Below are 21,681 nucleotides of genomic sequence, written 5' to 3'. Positions count from 1 at the left end.
AGTATCCCCTCCCCCCCCCCCCCTCTCTCTCTGTCTCTCTCTCTGTCTCTCTCTCTCTGTCTCTCTCTCTGTCTCTCTCTCTGTCTCTCTCTCTCTGTCTCTCTCTGTCTGTCTCTTTCTCTGTCTCTCTCTCTGTCTCTCTCTCTGTCTCTCTCTCTGTCTCTCTCTCTCTGTCTCTCTCTCTCTGTCTCTCTCTGTCTCTCTCTCTGTCTCTCTCTCTGTCTCTCTCTCTGTCTCTCTCTCTGTCTCTATCTCTGTCTCTCTCTCTCTGTCTCTCTCTTTGTCTCTCTATCTGTCTCTCTCTCTGTCTCTCTCTCTGTCTCTCTCTCTCTCTCTGTCTCTCTCTCTGTCTCTCTCTCTGTCTCTCTCTCTGTGTCTCTGTCTCTGTCTCTGTCCCTGTCCCTGTCCCTGTCTCTCTGTCCCTCTGTCTCTCTGTCTCTCTGTCCCTCTGTCCCTCTGTCTCTCTGTCTCTCTGTCTCTCTGTCTCTCTGTCTCTCTGTCTCTCTGTCTCTCTCTCTCTCTCTCTCTCTCTCTCTCTCTCTCTCTCTCTCTCTCTCTCTCTCTCTCTCTCTCTCTCTCTCTCTCTCTCTCTCTCTCTCTCTCTCTCTCTCTCTCTCTCTCTCTCTCTCTCTCTCTCTCTCTCTCTCGTCTGAATCCCATACTTGACTTTCAAATGTAGCCTTGAAACTGTGCTGTCCTCATCTTAGGTGGCAACAGCAAGGTACAAACATGATAAAAGTATAGCAGAGCTCACTGACTTGTCAGTTTGTGCACTCTGGCAAGGTATGTTCGGGCCTGGTTTAAATCCGGCTTTGGAAAATTTATTTTTCATTGCTATCAGGTTCGGCCTCATTTTCTCTGTGCTGCGCGCTGATGAGTTCACAAAGAACGAAACAGCATGCTGTCCACAGATTGATAAAAGTATATGCAGATTTCCGCAGCGCATTTACATTCAGAGTACGATACAAAAAAAAACAATTACTGGCAAAGATATGTAAACTATATGCTGGACCTACTGGTGCGAAAGAAAAGATTGCACTAAAACACCTGCACTAGTCTTGTACTGTAAGGGTGGACTCGGATGGAGAGTCGAGGATTAATTTATAGCAAAGAAAAGGACCAAGGCACTACAAGTTACGCTATACTGTCTGTCCACTAACATCACCAGTTACTTGGCAATCAGCTCATGTGATGACAATGGTGTCAGTGGACATTATAGCGAAACTTGTAGTTCCTTGGTTCTTATCTTTGCTTGTACTGTACTCTATACTTGATTACGGGGAAACTGGTCCTTTTCTTTTCTATAAATTAATCCTTGGCTCTCCGTCCGAAAGAAAAAATTCTTTGTGTTTTCCAACACATGTTTTTCACTCACCTGACATGAGATGACATGATACATGGCTCATTACCCGGACAGTTATCGCAGGACCCTGCACAACAAGTGAAGTATGGAAGGACAGAAGGACAGAAGGACACACAGGCAGACAGTTTGCAAGCTCAGAATACGCCAATCCTTGAGTCATTAGTACCGTGCACAGGTGGACTGCAATTCCAATATTTTGGTCACCCTATTCTCAACCCAATATAGGGGGTCCAGGTGCAGACATGTTAGAAATCGGCACTTCAAGTGTGCCGCGGCGGTGGACATGCCAAACAAGGTTATAATTGAGACTCGAAATCCCAAGACGGGGCTTATAGCAATGTCGAGAAAAGTCACTTGGAAAGTTGAGCAAACTGTATTATAGGGGTGGAAATACAGTTATTCAAGCACCCATGACTCTGTTATCGGAGGGAATTTCACTGATGTTTTATTCACAGTGATCTACTCCATTACAGCAATGTTACAGTTCAGATAGCTCGAAAAAACAATGTTCAAATTTGATATACTAGTAAGCCCCCATTTTTGGATCTGGATTTGAACTTTGACTTTTTGTCCCACCGCTTTAGGAGCTGCATCTGCGCATTGATCCTTGAAGGGTGGTGGCATTCCTACGGATGCGGAAAACTCGGTTTCCAGCCGAGTCACACGCGAACCGTGAACTTTTTTCGTCTTGTTCCTCTAAACCACTGGCTACTGAAGTGTGTTGACCTAACTAGAACAGCATGCTATGCTAGATAATTTTAGCGCCATACTGAATACCCGTCGCACTCTACACGCAATGCTGCTGCAGTGGTGAGGTGGAATGTCACTCGCCAGAAGTAAGATTAGAAAAGCTTGAAGTAGAGAAAGGGAAAACGCAAATATGGACAATTTCTATAAACTCCGAGGCCCAGCCCAACAAGCTTTTACCCGCCAGGCTTTGTCAAACAAAAGGCATTCTAATTAGAGAGAACGGTTCTGAACGCTTCTTCTTCTGACATGTACATTTCACATTCCCATGTTTGGTACTATTGTAATAAAACATGGTTGTCGCACAGTCAGCACCCTTGATTGCCTTACTGAGGTTTTTGTCTGAGAAAAGCTTGTTAACATTACTATTTCCTACAATGACTATGGTCTTGGATCACACTCACGTCCGTTCTCGTGCAACATGTTCAGATTATGTCCGAGTTCATGTGCCATGACGATAGCAGTGTCGGCCACTTCGTCGGTGGTTCTTTGCTGTGGCGGTGCAAAGCAAGACATGTAAAACAAATTGTAAACGCACGGCACAGACACAAACACAGACATGCATGCACACACACACGTGTGTACACATGCACACGCACGCCCCGTGTGGAAACATTGCAGCAGTAATCACTTGGCTTAAGGCTATTGAGGACATGCCAACATACACATTCATAGCGTTAAACACCGTCAACTTTTATCTGTCCACTACGTAAGAGCTTCTACTGCTTGCTCTCGCATACGCCAACTTGTTTGTCCCAATATCTCAAAAGGACACAGACATGATATTGCACTGCCGAAAATCACTGCATGTTGTTGGCCAGCGGAAGAGCGAGGGTAAAGCAGGAGAAATATGGCGCTTTCGATGTCACAATGGGTTCGTATGACGGAGAAGTTGCCTGCAAATTCGTAGGAGCCTTCACACTCAGCAAGCTCTGCATGCTTTTAGGTGATGACTGTGTGGGACTGTATGGAGATGAGGTCTGGATATACCGATATAGAAAAGGACGTCACTGCCCCTGGAACTGATTGTCTCCACAAGGGGATGGTCGTACAGGTGTTCCAAGCATATGGCCTAAAGATCACGATAGACACTAGTACAAAGGTTCGAGAACCAAGGAGTACTTTACTATATGCTCCACTGGTCACCACCATGCGCTCTTAGCCGAACCAATACACAAAGCATGAACACACCAGCACGGCCAGGACACTGATGAGCTCGAAAGAGCGAAACAGCTAAAGAGCGAAACCGCTTTCCAGAGGCGTTAAAACTTGGAAACTGTCAACGGAAGTGTCCTTTGTGTGCTGTTGTGTTTATACTCCGTGCATTGGTTCGGCTAAGAGCGCATGGTAGTTACGGTAGTAAAGTGGTATATGGCGGAAACCTCTGGCACAATGTTTTTTATAGTGAACCAAGGAGTTCAAGAGGAAAAAAGGAAACTAATGCAGAGCCTGTCTATATCCATATATACACAAGAGAGAGTTTGGAAGCTTTGTCACAACTCCGAGTTTCACGTATCTCTACGATCATCAGGCAACTGATGGATCCAAAACGGTTAGCCAGAACATAAGGGGGAGCGAGGTGGGAAATTCCGAGGGGTGTCATAGGCGACGATCCATATATATGAATGCTTGCATGACATTCTCAGCAAGGAACTACTGTCGTGGACATGGAAATCCAGTCGCACGTCTAGCGTCCCCAGGGCGCTGGCCATGCAGCCATGGGTAAGCAGTACACACATGCATGACATTGCGCTGCAGCGCGCTGGTCGCATGGGATCAACATGACTGTACACTGCATGCAACGACACAGCGTTCTGTACGTTCTGTACCCTCTGTTCAGCTGAGGGCTCCGGCCCCGGTCAATCGACTGGATTTCCATATCCACAACAGTAAATGTACCAGTAACGGGATCTGTGATCACCTGTACAACCGATGCTCCTTCAGGCATGCAGATTTCCCCAATCGCAGCGATGCCAATTGTAGAACCGGAAAGGTCAATCCCACTGATTGAACAACATAAAAAGCAAGAACCAAATCAGCATCTGTATCATGAAATCAGTACTCTTTCCATCCAAACAATCTGATCTCTAACCAGATCAAGTAGGAATTACACCATAAGCTTGATTGTTATTTGGCCGGAAGTCAGTTTTGGACCATCACGTCGGTGTATTTATCGATGTCAAACCCAGCTGAAATATAGATGAAACCTGGTTGAAACTTTGACTTTGGTATGGTCCAATTTGGGTGGAATAAACTTCAAAACACAATTTACTAGCAATCTGTACATTTTCCCCAAAACAATTTTGAAACAGGTCGTCAATCTTTGGCCCATATACAGCTGAAGACAAGATGACCCTATCTCTATTTTTAGATAGTGTATTTCGGAACGAGTTGTTGGGGAAGCGTAGCCAGACCTCTGCTGATCACAGACGTTTGTGCTCAACCACCATTTACAAACACTCTGTCAAAGACATTAGAAGATAGATTTCGCCACTCTTGAAACAGCACACAGATTATTCCGGCAAAGGAAAAAAGGATGGTAAGCTTACGTCAAAAACTGAGCAGCATCGTATGAAACAGAGATATTCTGGCTGATGGAATCGATGTAATTGGTGAAGTCCCTCAGCAGGGCATTTGGATTGAAAGTGACGAAAAACGCATCCCTCTGGTTGAACAGGATCAGATTGACCATAACTACACGGAAGTTGATGGTGCGATAGGCCTGGACGTGAAAGCAAACCCAGCAAAAACAACAGGAGAAATCGTCAGTGCGTGTACTCGTCCTAAAGTGCTGCTCAACAGAAATCCAATCGAAGCGAGTGAGTGTGACGCCAAGCGCTGTGCAGCCCTAGACCTGCGAACAGTGGGATGTGAACTGGCCCAGGGCGCTGACTTGATTCACGCGGTCGGATTTCATTGAGCAGCACTGTAGCATACAGCAGACTTCATTGACACACCGTACAGCCTGTGTACTTGTCTTAGCAAACGCAGTACAGAAACCCAAGACCCGCAGACACACCATACAGCCTGTGTACTTGTCTTAGCAAACGCAATACAGAAACCCAAGACCCGCAGACACACCGTACAGCCTGTGTACTTGTCTTAGCAAACACAATACAGAAACCCAAGACCCGCGGAAGCGGTGTTTGATTGGTCCGGACATGCCACAGCTGTTCATACCTTGCGCATGACATGGCAGGTACACATTACCCCCTCAGTGACCCCCTCAGAAGGTAGTTAGTTGGCGGCCAAAGAGTGGGTCCGGCCAACTCCTGACCAACCGGACCGGTTCTGCCGCACCTGAAAATACACTGCCGTGCCTTACCTGATCCATGTCATGACAGAGATCATGAATGCACGGTATTATGCACGCACTTAATGTATATATATGGTGGACCAGCTTCTTATGGCTCTTCGCTGCGTTTTCCAAGCAGAGTCAACTATACATCCTCAGAACCCTCCACAAGCGGTCTCCGAGCCACCTTACTCATTGAACAGAAATGGCATCATGTAGCCCGGAGACCGCTTGTAGCCCACAGACCGCTTGTAGCCCGGAGACCGCTTGTAGCCCACAGACCGCTTGTAGAGTGCTGTCTGAGCATGTATGGTTAGAACGGATGGCTGCAGTGGAGTCTGCACATGTTGAGACATACACGGTTTAATCTGTAGTATGTCAGTGGAGCTGAAAGACACCCACACGACACGCAAAATGGCATTATCACACAGCATTGGCTTTCAAAGATACTGCGAGCTATACTTATGTCTGTCGTGCCAACTTTGCGCCATGGTCGCTAGTTTGGAATACTTGAAGCTCATAATTATAGCTGTACTGATGACGCCTAGATGGTTGAAACAGCTTGCCGTCTACAGCATTGGGCACGGAAACACGTTTAATGTTATTCGGATCAGTAGGGCGCGCCATGACGGCGAGTGAGTCAGTCTTACCAAGTCCATCTGGTTGATTGCGGCTTCGATGTAGGACACTGTCACTGCATCATTGCGATTGAACATGGCGTACTGGAAGCAGACAGAGATGAACAAGAAAAAAATTGAGTAAAATGTTCGATGAGGGGCTAATGAGGACGGCTGACAGTTGATCAACATCATTTTGAGCACTTACAAAAACACAGGGCCGCAAATGACACTTACGAATCGATTGTCTGCCACGATGAACATCTCCACCACTCTCTGACGGCCTTCTGTGAGGATTGTCTGGCGCTTCATCTACAAGTGTGGTAACACCGCATGACAAATCAAACAACAACACTTAGAATCACCTACAACTATCTACCTCCAGTCTTTTGTAAATCCCCTATTGTCCGCCTATATCTCGCCAGTCCTTTTGGATTTACCATGGTAGATCATATTCAAGCATGTCGTACATCTGCTAAGTCAGCCATTGCCTCTCTGTGCATCTCTCTGTATCAGCTAATTTGCTTTTCACCTCCCTTTTTTTTTTAAAGATAGATATTTATTTATTCTGGTTGTAGATCCGATTGATTGCGATCATTTTTCACATCTTGACCAAACAAGCGTGCATTGAGGTTTCTCTTACTCTTGCATGGGTATCGCCAAGCATAGAGGCGGCCATCTCGTCCAAGCTGCCCTGTCGCGACATCTCCGGTTGTCCATCAGCATGCTTGGCACCTGGGGTAGTAGTAGTAGTAGTAGTAGTAGTAGTATAGATAGCCACATACACTGCTGTCGGAATAGGGTGTACGGCGTGTGTGTGTCCATGTACTTCTACAACGTACAAACGTTGGCTTGGTGTTGTAGAAAACGTACAGCCAATGTATACACATTAAGAAGAGAGGACGATAAGTTTACAGGTTATCCGTTTTGTCCTACACTAAGAATTATATTATTATTAATCCTTGGCTCTGCATCCGAGGCCATTGTACACATTTATGAAGAGAAAAAAACATGTCCGCCGCAATCAATCTTAGAAAGTCAATTGCAAAAGATGAGTCACATTTTGAGATGAAAATCTAAATGTGTATCTACACAACTCACCGCATGTCCCTGGAGTTTTGGGCTTCATATCGCAGCCACGATACATGATGTGCTTTCCCCAGAGCTGAGCACAGCACATGGTGAAATGGAATGATTTTAGAGTTGAGTGCAGAGCATGGTAAAATGGAATGATTTTTAGAGTTGCTGTGGCGGAGAGGCACAGGTAAGCCAGCCAGCCCCAAACAAACCGTATGCCAGTATGCACGCACGCGGGCACACAGACACGCAAACCGACAGCATGCCCGCATAACTGCCCACCAGCCTGTCCCCGGGGAAAATTGCGATTCCGCGGCCGCGTTTTTTCCCGCTTTTTTTGCGATTTTTTAAAAGACCGCGATTTCCGCGATTTTCCCGCGTTTTTGGAACTTTTTTGTTGCACTACACGTACACACAGTGCACTGTTCGGTCAGCAACGTCTCATCGTGGCGGCTTTTTACTCAAATAATGACGAGTGCTTACACCAGAGACTTGTAACTGATTGATTTCACTACATACTCACTGAAAATTGCCGCACATCAATATTATTCACCGCATATTTACCGCAAATTCACCGCGAATTATGCCATATTATGCCGCGTTTTTCCCCGCGTTTTTTGCGATTTTTTTCCGCAATTTTCCCCGGGGACAGACCAGCACTTACCACCCCCCACCCCCCCCCCCCACCCCCCCCCCCTCCACACACACACACACACACTCGCCCACAAATTGATATCACCTCTACTCCAGGCGCACTACAGTCGTGGCCAAAGAAATCCAACCCACAAGTCCAAAGTAGCACCAGGTTTTCTAATAATATTCATGTTCCGATGACATATCACAGAACCGCACGGGCAGCATGAGCCTTGGCGCTGCTTTGTGTACGTGGGTTGAATTTCTTTGGCCACGGCTGTACCAATAACCTGCTGGGTATGGACCGCTGTGTATGGGCCGTTGTGTACGGACCGCTGTGTGTGGGCGATCAAAGGTTTATTCTCCTCCTTTTTCATTGCGGGTTTTTTCGAAACCGTGATTGTTCGACTTCGAAAAGCTAGTGGGACAACAGAAGCTTATCAGACTTATAATTATCATAATTATTTGTTCAGTACCTTCATCTGCATGGGCGCGATAGTGTACGTCTCGTTGCCATCCCAGAACTTCGCGCTGAGCAGTGGGCAAAGCAGGAAAGGGCCAGGCAAACATCGTGTGAGAATAGTACACACCGTTGATGATAATAATATGAATAGTAACAGTCGCTGGTGCATAATTATGATGTTCACTCACCAAAGAGCGACACCAAGTCAACATAATTTTTTTATAAAGACGTTGCTGCTTCGAACGTTGGATTTCGCCCTTCCTACTTCCTAGCGGCTGACAACTATTACTTGACTGACTCACAAGCGTCTGGATCACAAGCGTGTGCAACCTGTGACAGGATAAACCTTCAAGAAAGCTCCACTGCCGGTAGTCGCTCAAAGTATTTCGGGTAATTAAAATTAAAATTATTTACTCTTCATCAACTCCTCTACAATATTATACATAACCTGAGTGGGCTCCTGAAACTAACTTGGTGCTCTGAGTCTGATCCGAGAACTAGGCATACGGTTTCCGTGCTCTCCAGAGGCAAAAACCGCGCTCGGGATACCCGGTTTTTGTGCAGCTCCGCTTCAAGCGTGACGGACATGTACAGACAGTAGTAACACCTCGGATCGTGAGCGCCAGGCGTGCAGTGCAGTGTAAGTCAGGGTCACCAAGGTCACACATGGAGGTGTGCCGTGAGCAGGTGAGTGGACCCAGCCCCTACAACAAAGTACAAGTAGATAGGCTCTACTCCCTCGCGCCTAGGCCCCCGTGTAATATGCCGGCATTTTTTTGAGCATTTTCGGTAAAATCCGCGAACCCAGCACTTAGTCTTTGGGCTCTTGATGCAGCATTTTGGGGGAAACGGAGCACTTGGCCGTTGTGTATCAAAATTGAGAGAAGAAAAACTTCCCAAACAAGAACGTCACTTCCGCATTCCGTGGGTTAGCTTCTTGTTGAGTAGTTTATGAATTGTTTACCACGGCAGACTCGAGCAAGTCTCTTATTGAGTATTTTCTGATTCCCTGGTTTTGACGGCGTGTACTGAGGATTACAAAAAAGTGAGCATTTTCCGAGCATTTTCGGCAAGGTTTGGGAGCATTTTCGGCAAGGTTTACGAGAATTTCCCAAAAGCATTTTCGGCAAAGTTTCGGGCATATTACACCGGGGCCTACTCGCGCCTTGACTTGAGTTGATCGATCTGATCGGAACTAACGGAAGTGACAGCGTAGATGCACCCCAAACTGCCAAAAGCAGTGCTGCCAAACCGTCCGATTTTTCGGACAGTGTCCGATTTTTGAAGGCTCTTCCGAAAACCGGTCCGAAAAGGGAAACGTCCGAAAAGCAGCCAAAATGTCGGAGATCATTACTTCCCTATGCAGAAGTCCTGTACTTTCACTTTTCAGCGCAACTGAAGGCACAAATCACTGACTACATTTGCTTCTAAAAAGGCTATCGCTTGGCAGACAATGGCTGTGGAAGTGCAAAGTAACATGCCTGGATCAGGCTGGATGGCATGTACATGTACGCTGACAGTCTGTACGTACAGAGTCAGTGCGACCACACTCATCATTACAAAATTCAGGACAACTCCGGGGTCACCATGGCAACGAAGCGAATTTTCATGGTGTTTTAGGCGATATTTTGAATTCTCTGTAAAAAATGCCGAGGACAAAAATTCGCACCATGTGCCCAGCCTTGGCGGTGAAGGGTGTCCGATTTTGGGCGAAAATTATTTGGCAGCACTGCAAAAGCTTCTTGAGCGACCCTGACTCACGCTCCTGTAGCATGATAGGGAGGGCATCGTGTCGGGTGCTCATATTCATAAGGTGTTTTTCGCGCTGGAAACAGAGCGTCTCTGTAAGTGTAAGTCGTTGTCCGTGGGGGCACCGGTGCTGTCTTTGTTGGGGAGCACTACACTAGGCTACATCACTCATCAGTACAATGACTAGGACTGTCATGATGTAGCTCTCGTAGCTTTTGGATCGGAGCACTACAGTCTACACTTGTGACTAGCTCTCGGATCGGAGCACTACGCTAGCTCTCGGATCGGAGCACTACGCTAGCTCTCGGATCGGAGCACTACGCTAGCTCTCCGATATAGAGAAACCGAGATTTCACGGTTGGCGTGAGACTCGGTTTCTCTATAGAGGCCGAGTTTTCCTCATCCGTAGGAACGCCACACCCTTCAAGGATCAAGGCGCAGATGCAGCTCCTAAAGCGGTGGGAGGAGAGTAGATCAGCTCACCAGCATGTGGTCAAAGACCGAAAATCCCATTCACTGCATCCATGTTTTCCTCATGCCAGGCCACGAGCTCCTGTGGGTCGCAGCACGGCTGGAAAAAATCCATCCGCTTCCAAGCAGGACGTGAACCTGGTACCCTCTGTTTCTCAATCATGGTCTTACTCTTAGACCATCCCACTATGCCTGCCTACGCTTTTGCATAGCTAAGGGAATATATCAGATTTGGGTAGAAGTACAACCTGCACCAGGTACACCTCATAAACTTACATAAGTCCATGGCAAGTGCTCGCAACTACCCAGCTCTCCGGATGACCGTGACGTATTCGTCCATGATAGTGACAGTCTGCAGCAACTCGCTGGTAAGTGTTCAGCAAACAGACAAACACACATACCGACGCATGGCACATGTAAATACACACTCAACAGCTGCACGCGTTTACAGTGCATTTCCTGGGAGCTTCGTGGCCCAAAGGCCCATCAACAGTCAACGACATGCAACTCTGCTTGGGGCAAAAGTACCAGTAATACCGGCGGTACATGTAAATTGTTTAACCCTTTGAGCACGCATGACGTATTAATACGTCACGTACAGTGTCACTGCACCCACGCATGACGTATTATTACGTCGTGAGTGTACATAGCGTACAAACGCGATTTGCATGAACCGCGTGAGTTCAAACTATCGTAACTCGGTCAATTCTTGGCCGATTCTCACGATCGAAATATGTATCTGCAAGAGAAAACTCTCAGCTTGCGATAGAAACAATCGCCGAAGCGATACGACCCCGGGTTGTTGAGATATGCGACTCGACACGGCAAATTCAAATCGATTTTTTTGCGAACTCTGCAGAACGCGTATTTTCCATTTTCGATCATTTTTGCGCTATCTGCTGCCATGGAAACTAGATTCAAATGATGGCAGCGGATCTGGCGAGCCCTCAAAAAAATTTGAGCTCGATACGAGCAAGGAGAGTGAAATGGCAGCTGAGGATTTGATCTCCTGGCCGTGCTCAAGTCTGTCGAGCGCGTGCGTCAAGTTTGCCAGACTGTAGCATGGGCTTTTGGTGTCGCTCCGAGCTGAGCTTGGAACTATTTTGTTCCTCGTCTCAAGACCTTTGCAGGAAGCTCAAGATCGTGGAATTCGCACAAAGAAAGGTAAAGTTATCGATCCTTGAACAGCTACTACTTTCATAGGAAAAACGCGATTTTTGCAGGTGTTGACGTGGGGCGGCATTCAGGTAGCGTCGTTTAAACTACATGACTGTACAGTCAAACATGACAGTCAAACAGTGGACAGTGGGCAGAAAGGCTCTCTGGGTGTAGCTCAGAGTTTCATGCCCAACCCTGCAAGTTTTTTTTACTGGAACCGCCTCTTGTACGGGCAAAACTCAAAACAACCCCCAGCCCTGCAATCGTCAGACAACAGTTACATGATAATGGTGGGCATGCCAGATTTTTTTGTTTTGTTTGAAAATGGATTTTACATCGCAAACCCAACGGGCATTCATGATGCCCAATATTATGAGCTCTCTCGTTATGCTATTGGTGTGGGGTTGGGTGCGGGTTTTGTCAAGAGTTGCTAGTCATGTTAGGGTGCTACGAATGTCACAGCAGCTAGTGATATGGATATACAGGGGTTGCATATGGGGTCTAGGTGCTAAGTTGTAGGGCGTGTGTGGGACTGAAAGCAATGGGCTTTACGCTGCAACTCGTGCTCGTTTTATTACAAGTATGCGAACTTCACTCACCTTTTTGGGTACAAGGCCAACATCATCATCATAAGCACCCATGTTGTCAGCGACGTCGTCATCATCGCCCTGATGAAAGTAGGACTCCACCTTTGCACTTATCCTGCAGTACACGGCAAATGCATGCACAGTAGAACCAGCTTAGTATATTCTCATAACACATACAGAGTCCGTACTGTTGTTTACTGCGGAATTGTCCAGAGCACGGTTTTGGAGCAACTGTTTTTTCGATCCGTACCATTGTGACGTATGTTAGGATACCACGGATACTAAGTACATTTTCCTGGAGCGTACATACTATCAGAGAGCCGCTGTACATGCCTACGTTTTTCAAGGCCGTGAATAAGCGTAATCCGCAGATAGAGTTGTAAGATTCGTGTTCATACGTTCACATACACACACACACACATACAGACACACATGCGCGCGCGCACACACACACACACATACACACACACACATACACACACACACACACACACACACACACACACACACAGGCAGGTACTGTAGCTACATTCGATAGGGCTGAAAACACATTGTGCAGAGCTAGTAGTACCACACAGTGGGCAAAAGCAAACACGCTAATGAATGGAGCAAGTTGTTGTCTGGTGCATGATCACCGTTTGCCGTGAAATTCGGAGTATCCAAAATAACTACTGTAGTACTAATATTATAACCTGTTTCGTTTTGTCCACCTTGCCTGAAGTCGTGCATCCAAATTCCAACATGAAAACAATGCACACCCGTCCGCCTGCCGGATCCCCTTTGTCTACTCCTCCCCACCCTCCTGTGCCCTAAAGTGTCGCTGACGCTGAGACCTCAGGTCGTCGGAGATACTCAAGTTTCGCCAGCACAGCTGCAACTGCAGCCACCTCTACCATGCAGTATTCTGTTCTCGAGGTTTGTGATTTTATCTGTAAAAAACGAAGTCCGCCCATCCAAAACTGGACGCCAGACATGTTGGTGTCACGTGTGCATACTGCACTGGTAGATACTGTGAAAGCTACGTTACGTCAGTGCATATCCTGCATTGCATGACCTATGCAGTTCTTCGTTGCCACATCTGAGGCCGGAAGGGTCCAAGGATAGGAAGCTAGATATTCGGACTGGTTCAAGAACATTAAGAGAAGTACATGCATAGCATAGAAACATGCACGGAGATTGGAGAGTCCATGGAACATGTTTTCAAACACTTGTTCAGACGTTTATTATGTTGCCTGATGATGGATTGATTCAAGAAACAGGTCCAACATCCAGAAACTTCATTTAGATATTTGAAGTATTAATTTACGAAATTGTGTTTTGATCCCGAATTTGATCCAAATCCGTCCTCCAAGCGCTAGAGAGACTAATCAGGATTTTTCGACCGTAAGGTTATATTGAACTGTTCATGTTCACTCACGGGTTGTTCAGCAGGTCCAGAATCCATTCTTCACCGAATGCAGCTACTCGCAAGCTGAGTGTCCCCGTGTAACCGTCCTGAACAGTGCGAGAGAGGGTGTTTGTACGGGGGGGGGGGGGTTAAAAAGGAGTGAAGGTAGTGAAGAAAGGTGCATTTACATCATGCAAATTCAATTAAACAAAAGTATGAAAATAAGACACCCCTTTTAATTGCCAAGGCTCATGCCTGTGTAGAAGCATAAGTCCCCGATTCAGTATACTTCTACGTATGAACGAATCTGGGCGTTGAATAGTAACTGTTGGGGATGGAAACTGGAGCAGACACATACCGGTAAAGATATACACATAACACGCAAATAAGGTGTTGCCACGTACGTGCACGATGTCTCCCATTATCTGGAGTAACGAACCCCTACAGAGATCCACAGGAATTGCTGTGATTTGGTCATAATGACCATACATGGTTCAGCCGGACTTGAAACGCTGATTGCCATGCAACGAAGTCAGTGACTCCTCAAGTACAAGTACTCTACCCCAATCATGTACCGTACCCCACTCTCATACATAGCCACACTATGCATAGTAGAGGCAAATTGACATTTCGAATGGACCCTATATCTACCCACACTGTACATTACAAACAAAGCCGTAAACACGCAACAACAATACCGAAACGCACAGGTACACACCTGCACCCTCATGCATATCCACCTTCCCCATGTCCTTAGGAATTCCCACCCTAAACGTTGTCATCACAAAAGCTCCCTTTCCAACTCGCCTACCCATCGCTCCCTCCTGACGCCCATCCACACAATTATAATGCACATACAGATATACATAAACGTACGCACACGCACACACACACACACACATACACACGCACACATACACACATACACACACTTCCCAGTCTGCCCATCGGGGGGGGGGGGGGGGGGCAGATTCGGTACCTTACCCGAATATGATCATCTTGCAGTGTTATGGCTTCCACTGGTACAATGCTAGCTGATTCATGATGTGTTGCCATCTCTCTGGGATCTGCTCACACACATAACACAACCACACACACACACACACACACACACACACACATGATGATGATGACGGTCATATCAGCGACATATCCAACATGGTCACACAACACACACTTGGCATATCCATCTACGTTACAATTTGCTGGGGTCGGGTAGGGAGTGGCAAGGGCACCAACATTTCTCTATTCAAGAATCCTACCAGCAAATTGGAACATTTTCAATAAAGTGAACGAATATTTCCCATTGGTCCTGCAGTGCCATTCTGCATTACGATTGTGTTGATTGAGCACCCAACACGGCTCTTGAAGCTAGTGTAAATAGAACTACGGACTGCCTTCAGGTGATGTCAATTAGACTTGAAGTACGTGCGTTATCTTGCGTTAGTGAACATTGATTATCAAGACAGTTAAAAAAGTACCAACACAGGCATCCTCGCTTATCCACCCAGCATGCCCATCCCCGCTTATCCACGCAACAGCCAGCATGCCCATCCCCGCTTATCCACGCAACACCCAGCATGCCCATCCCCGCTTATCCACGCAACACCCAGCATGCCCATCCCCGCTTATCCACGCAACAGCCAGCATGCCCATCCCCGCTTATCCACGCAACAGCCAGCATGCCCATCCCCGCTTATCCACGCAACACCCAGCATGCCCATCCCCGCTTATCCACGCAACAGCCAGCATGCCCATCCCCGCTTATCCACGCAACAGCCAGCATGCCCATCCCCGCTTATCCACGCAACACCCAGCATGCCCATCCCCGCTTATCCACGCAACACCCAGCATGCCCATCCCCGCTTATCCACGCAACACCCAGCATGCCCATCCCCGCTTATCCACGCAACAGCCAGCATGCCCATCCCCGCTTATCCACGCAACAGCCAGCATGCCCATCCCCGCTTATCCACGCAACACCCAGCATGCCCATCCCCGCTTATCCACGCAACACCCAGCATGCCCATCCCCGCTTATCCACGCAACACCCAGCATGCCCATCCCCGCTTATCCACGCAACAGCCAGCATGCCCATCCCCGCTTATCCACGCAACACCCAGCATGCCCATCCCCGCTTATCCACGCAACACCCAGCATGCCCATCCCCGCTTATCCACGCAACACCCAGCATGCCCATCCCCGCTTATCCACGCAACACCCAGCATGCCCATCCCCGCTTATCCACGCAACACCCAGCATGCCCATCCCCGCTTATCCACGCAACAGCCAGCATGCCCATCCCCGCTTATCCACGCAACAGCCAGCATGCCCATCCCCGCTTATCCACGCAACAGCCAGCATGCCCATCCCCGCTTATCCACGCAACACCCAGCATGCCCATCCCCGCTTATCCACGCAACACCCAGCATGCCCATCCCCGCTTATCCACGCAACACCCAGCATGCCCATCCCCGCTTATCCACGCAACACCCAGCATGCCCATCCCCGCTTATCCACGCAACACCCAGCATGCCCATCCCCGCTTATCCACGCAACACCCAGCATGCCCATCCCCGCTTATCCACGCAACAGCCAGCATGCCCATCCCCGCTTATCCACGCAACACCCAGCATGCCCATCCCCGCTTATCCACGCAACAGCCAGCATGCCCATCCCCGCTTATCCACGCAACACCCAGCATGCCCATCCCCGCTTATCCACGCAACAGCCAGCATGCCCATCCCCGCTTATCCACGCAACACCCAGCATGCCCATCCCCGCTTATCCACGCAACACCCAGCATGCCCATCCCCGCTTATCCACGCAACACCCAGCATGCCCATCCCCGCTTATCCACGCAACACCCAGCATGCCCATCCCCGCTTATCCACGCAACACCCAGCATGCCCATCCCCGCTTATCCACGCAACAGCCAGCATGCCCATCCCCGCTTATCCACGCAACAGCCAGCATGCCCATCCCCGCTTATCCACGCAACACCCAGCATGCCCATCCCCGCTTATCCACGCAACACCCAGCATGCCCATCCCCGCTTATCCACGCAACACCCAGCATGCCCATCCCCGCTTATCCACGCAACACCCAGCATGCCCATCCCCGCTTATCCACGCAACACCCAGCATGCCCATCCCCGCTTATCCACGCAACACCCAGCATGCCCATCCCCGCTTATCCACGCAACACCCAGCATGCCCATCCCCGCTTATCCACGCAACACCCAGCATGCCCATCCCCGCTTATCCACGCAACACCCAGCATGCCCATCCCCGCTTATCCACGCAACACCCAGCATGCCCATCCCCGCTTATCCACGCAACACCCAGCATGCCCATCCCCGCTTATCCACGCAACACCCAGTATGCCCATCCCCGCTTATCCACGCAACACCCAGCATGCCCATCCCCGCTTATCCACGCAACACCCAGCATGCCCATCCCCGCTTATCCACGCAACACCCAGCATGCCCATCCCCGCTTATCCACGCAACACCCAGCATGCCGCGCAGTGCTATGTGAATAAACAAAGAGCAAATACATGCACTTCAAAAAATCCAGAAGTGCATGTATTTGCTCTTTGTTTATTCACATAGAGCATTCTGTGCGTGCATAACTGGATTCATTTTGCAGTATACTAGTATTACCGAAAGTACATAAAGGGGTTATGGACTCTTGGTATTACGCATGAAAAAAAAACCGTACTTATCCTTGATACTGAATTCTGGCTGGATTAGACGGTAGATAGGGGAGGGTGTGGGGTTGAAGTGTGTACATAAAGCAGTCGTTAGCCACAAACACATAATATGTACATGCATGATTATCTTTGGCCGAGATTACGTAGAAATGACGTCAATGCATCCTTATTAGGTACCATGATGTCTCTTCAGGCGATAGATAAGTCTGATGAGAAAATCAGACGTTTCTACAAACCTTCAAAAATTGGGTGTATTTTGGTTGCCGTGTTCCCGTTGTTCCCATATGGGAACATAGAATTTCAAGGCGTATAACTTCGGTATCAATGGCCACATTCCTACAGTATGTGACAGGCACAACCCCACATAATAAGTAAAAAGGAATGGTATTGGAAAAATGAGGATATGTGGTCATACAACTAGGTATTTACTTCCAACATAAATTGCTTCCGATATATGCTAGATTGGCTCAGGATTGAGAGTCCACTGCAAATAGGAGACTAATTCCAAACTCAATATTGTTCTGGGCTCATACACATGTATGACCAATGAATCATAAAAAAACAGGAAAGGATCTCTCTGACAACTTATTTGGCCACTAAAATCCATTTCCTAGATCTTGTTCCTATATGGGAACAATGGGAGGATAAAGGTTTTAAAAGATTACTGTTTATTGCGTTTATTTATTTATTTCTGCACCTCGTGGCATGTCAAGACAGCCAATAGAATTGAGGACAGGGTGAGACCAACCACGGAAGAAGAGAAAAAAGAAAAAGAAGAGCACGTACACAAAGTGGGAAGGGATTAGCAACTTACAAAGCAATGGGGTGCTCAGCGAGCTATGCAGCGGAAGTGGTGACTGTGATTTTGTTTACTGCACTGGGAGATGCTGAATTTGGAGGGTGCTACTCTCTTCAGACATTGAGTTTGGGCCGTAAATGTTAATGTCAGCAGGGGCCACAATGTAGCATAACACTGCAGCCTAGAGGGTTCTGACTAGGACATTGTGTAAAGGAGGCAGTTTTGACAATTATTATTTGTGCAGGCTAGATGGCATTTACGCTGGCACACACGTAGGAGCAACCGACGTCTCTTACAAATACCGCGGAAGTCGCAACCTCTGACTTTTAAAAATGTCCTTTATTTATTTATTACAATTGGTGTTGATCACGTGATGATCATCAGAATAGCTACATGACGTACACGTAGGTCATTGGATAATAACCGAGGAGCACGTAGCATGGGCGTTAGACCTTGGACACCGTCAATTGAACTAACCAGTCACGTGGGAAAGTGAGAGTTACTCAGCCATGGGCTACCACTACACGTATCATGTGGATGTGCATGTACAATGTACAATGTAGGTGCAGACGACTCGACTCTTTTATAACGACCCAGAACAGCTCGCTGAATCCAAGCATGATGTTCCTCACTCTCACATACATGTACATGTACATTCATGCATTGCTGCTTCTGAGATAGCATTTAAATTGATCCGATATTGGCTGTTGAAGCGTTATCAGTTGCCTGATGACTGCTTGAAACTAATACCATAATGTACCGCGAGATCACCCCCAACATCTCATCCTTTCCGTGGTTGTCTTGTGCATTTAATACATGTAGTTACAACGAAGATGCGGGGTTCTCGGTGTCTTGTGTGTTCTTGTAACAACCTAGAATATAACGAATGTCGTGCCATGGTGAACTATAAAACTTTCTTTTCCAAGGCCTTGCAGAAATCTATACAAAAACTGACCGTCTGAAGCGAGCTGTTCTCGTAATGAAAAGAACTACAACATGTGTGTTTACATGTATGTGTAAGGGGGGGGGGGGGGGATTTTGACCAAACGCAGGATGACACGTGGATTGATAATTATTATGAGTGCCTGGATTTTCTGAAATAATGAATGAACTACCCTGTACATTAGACAATTTTGTACTTCGAAGTAGTTACATGTATAATCTGCAGCTTCCTCACGAAAACCTTTTCACGTGACACAAGAGCACTTTCTCAAAATTTAATAGCAATGTGGATCATATCCTGAAAACACACTTGGACTGACGACTTCTGCATACAGTGTGTACCATATGCTATGACCGTTCTCATCTCGAATTTTGTCGATTTCCATTCTTGAATTTGACTTCTCAGTTTTACTTTGCAATTATTATCGTATTCACACTGTTGTCTCATTTTTTTTATTTCTATTTCTTCGGTCTCTCTCTGTCTCTGTACGTCTCTGTGTCTCTCTGTGTGTCTCTGTCTTTCTGTCTGTCTGTCTCTCTGCTATGGCGACTTGACCAGAAAAAATAAGCGAAAAGGCAACTTTGAGTTACCAGGAAATAACTGCAATTTGGCTGTGTTGCTACCTGCATATCACACATACACCAAAGGGTATCTGCAGCAGCTTCAGAGAGATCGATTTAAGATCCACTGGGAGATGACTTAACCGAGGGCTTTATTTTCTTGCCCACACTTGCCGATGTCTCGGAAGGCCAAGACAACGCAAAAAGTACAGTCGTTGTCGATTTGCTAGTCGTGCAGCGAACACCAAAAGAAAGTGCATCTTTAGAAGTTTTCCACACAATCCATGTACATGTATATATTATATACCCAATGCTGTAGACAGCAAGCTGTTTCGGCCATAAAGGCCTCATCAGTACAGCTACGAGCTAAATAGGCCGAGCTACCAGCCATGGTGCAAAGGAGGCACCACAGACATTAAGGTAGCTCGTCGCTCTAGTATATATAAGTGGCAGACCATTGATGGTTGACGTTGATTACTGCTATATATAGACATCTACTTTTCTTCGTTCCTTCGAGTTCTAGCAAGCGGTGTCTGGATTGCTCGAGCAGACCCAGTCGGCACTCTTGCCGGCGACCGGCTGCGAGAGATCTACCGAACAAAGCAGTACCGAAAGGTGTCCCATTTATCATAATGAGCGGCTGGGGATAGTTCAACTACTTCAGAAGTACAAAGACGGAAAGGATGTTCGCTCTCTCATTACCTTCGCCTTTCACCTTGCGCCATTGTCAGCGCCACGGTAAACCCTACGTGAAATCTCAGAATTATTATTATTATTATTATTATTACCGTTCGGGGCGTTCTTGGTTACATACCTTTGCCCATGTGGATAGTAAAATCCATGTCACTGTCATCATCACCACCACCACCACCACCACCACCACCACCATCAGCAGCAGCACCATCAGCATCAGCACCAGCAGCAGCACCACCAGCACCAGCACCAGCAGCACCAGCATCAGTGTCATACTGTATGTCACGTGTCTCCTCGTGCTCATCGCTGAACACGACGTTCTGCAGCACGTCCTCATCCATACCATGGCAGGGCAACAAGATAGAGTTGGTTGCTAAAGCCACCAACAGACCTGTGGCGAACATCCGCCGGAAACGAGACATCTTTCTATGTTCGTCCTGGGAGATTCTGAACAATGATCGCCACCTTCTCACCCTCCCGGATGTTGATTCGACTGGCCTACAGCGCTGTCATAAACGTGGAGACTTCCTGTAATCCATGCGCAGTGGGCAATGACTCAGAAACACCCAGAAGAGAGAGATCCGGATCCGGCGGAACTGTGCCAGACGCGGACTGTCGGTAGATGTCCGTTAGCAAATCTGCTAATAGGCGTTACCTGCACGCACGCATTGTTATCTACCGGTACTGCTCATGCCGGCATACTAGAAAATCATTATGTGCGCAAACACAGATGCATATGCCCTGTCTGATGTCGTGATCGCGTCGAAGTGAAACTCAGGCATCGCAATGCAGATTTGTCCCAGCTTCTCCCTTGTATGTATAACTATAAGACTCTGGACTGGGGTGCATCGGACCAACCGCTCGAGCTACCATAACTAGCTCTGAGAATGCACACTTCCAGGGAGCCAGACTCCAGGCCAGGACGATGGACATGGTCCTATGACGTCATGGCGATGAGTTTTGCATGCGCACGCTCCTAGTCCCCTAGATCCTGAACTGGCGAAGACGGTTGACTTGAAATGTTGTGATTTCAGGGTGCTTGAGGTGTGCCTGGAGTGGTGAGCCCCGATATCTTCCCAGTGTGTTCCCCAAAATATTATTGTGGCCGAACCAGTCATATTATGTACTGTACAATGTCATGTAGTTGTGATCCTGAAAGGGTCCTCACTGGTCCCTGCTGCAGTAGGACTTTCAGGCTAAGTGGTCTTCGTACTAGCGACCAAGTGGTGATGACCATGCAGTAACGCAATAGCGCTCGCGATTTCGGCGTAGATCTACTAGTAACGAGATCTAGATGCCATGTTTTGTCCCCTTTTGAAGTGAGTTTATTTATTGAATTCGGTGATAATAATTTATTTTTATTTATTTTATTCTGTGGGGCCTCCTTTGCACCATGGCTGGCCTGGTAGCTCGGCCTATTTAATT

General features: G+C 47.5%; 1 protein-coding gene across 1 annotated transcript in view; it reads right to left on the bottom strand.

The window, feature by feature from the left end:
- The window catches only part of LOC135810334 (fibrillin-3-like), a 64,969-nt gene extending 43,948 nt beyond the window's left edge, over positions 1-21,021 (bottom strand). The window contains exons 1-14 of the mRNA XM_065323822.1: positions 20,378-21,021; positions 14,532-14,614; positions 13,578-13,654; positions 12,173-12,275; positions 10,692-10,780; positions 8,209-8,263; positions 7,124-7,187; positions 6,666-6,757; positions 6,260-6,334; positions 6,056-6,127; positions 4,660-4,832; positions 4,032-4,113; positions 2,515-2,602; positions 1,376-1,430 (exon numbers count right to left, since the gene is read on the bottom strand). Coding sequence (XP_065179894.1) covers positions 1,376-1,430; positions 2,515-2,602; positions 4,032-4,113; positions 4,660-4,832; positions 6,056-6,127; positions 6,260-6,334; positions 6,666-6,757; positions 7,124-7,187; positions 8,209-8,263; positions 10,692-10,780; positions 12,173-12,275; positions 13,578-13,654; positions 14,532-14,614; positions 20,378-20,678 — 1,409 coding nt within the window. The 5' untranslated portion in view covers positions 20,679-21,021. The remainder of the gene's footprint in view (positions 1-1,375; positions 1,431-2,514; positions 2,603-4,031; positions 4,114-4,659; positions 4,833-6,055; positions 6,128-6,259; positions 6,335-6,665; positions 6,758-7,123; positions 7,188-8,208; positions 8,264-10,691; positions 10,781-12,172; positions 12,276-13,577; positions 13,655-14,531; positions 14,615-20,377) is intronic.
- Between the last annotated feature and the right edge of the window lie 660 nt (positions 21,022-21,681).

The sequence above is a fragment of the Sycon ciliatum genome, chromosome 2 (assembly GCF_964019385.1).
Source record: "Sycon ciliatum chromosome 2, ocSycCili1.1, whole genome shotgun sequence".
NCBI lineage: Eukaryota > Metazoa > Porifera > Calcarea > Leucosolenida > Sycettidae > Sycon > Sycon ciliatum.
Note: the sequence above shows the minus strand (reverse complement) of the source record. Positions and strands in the feature narration are given on the sequence as shown.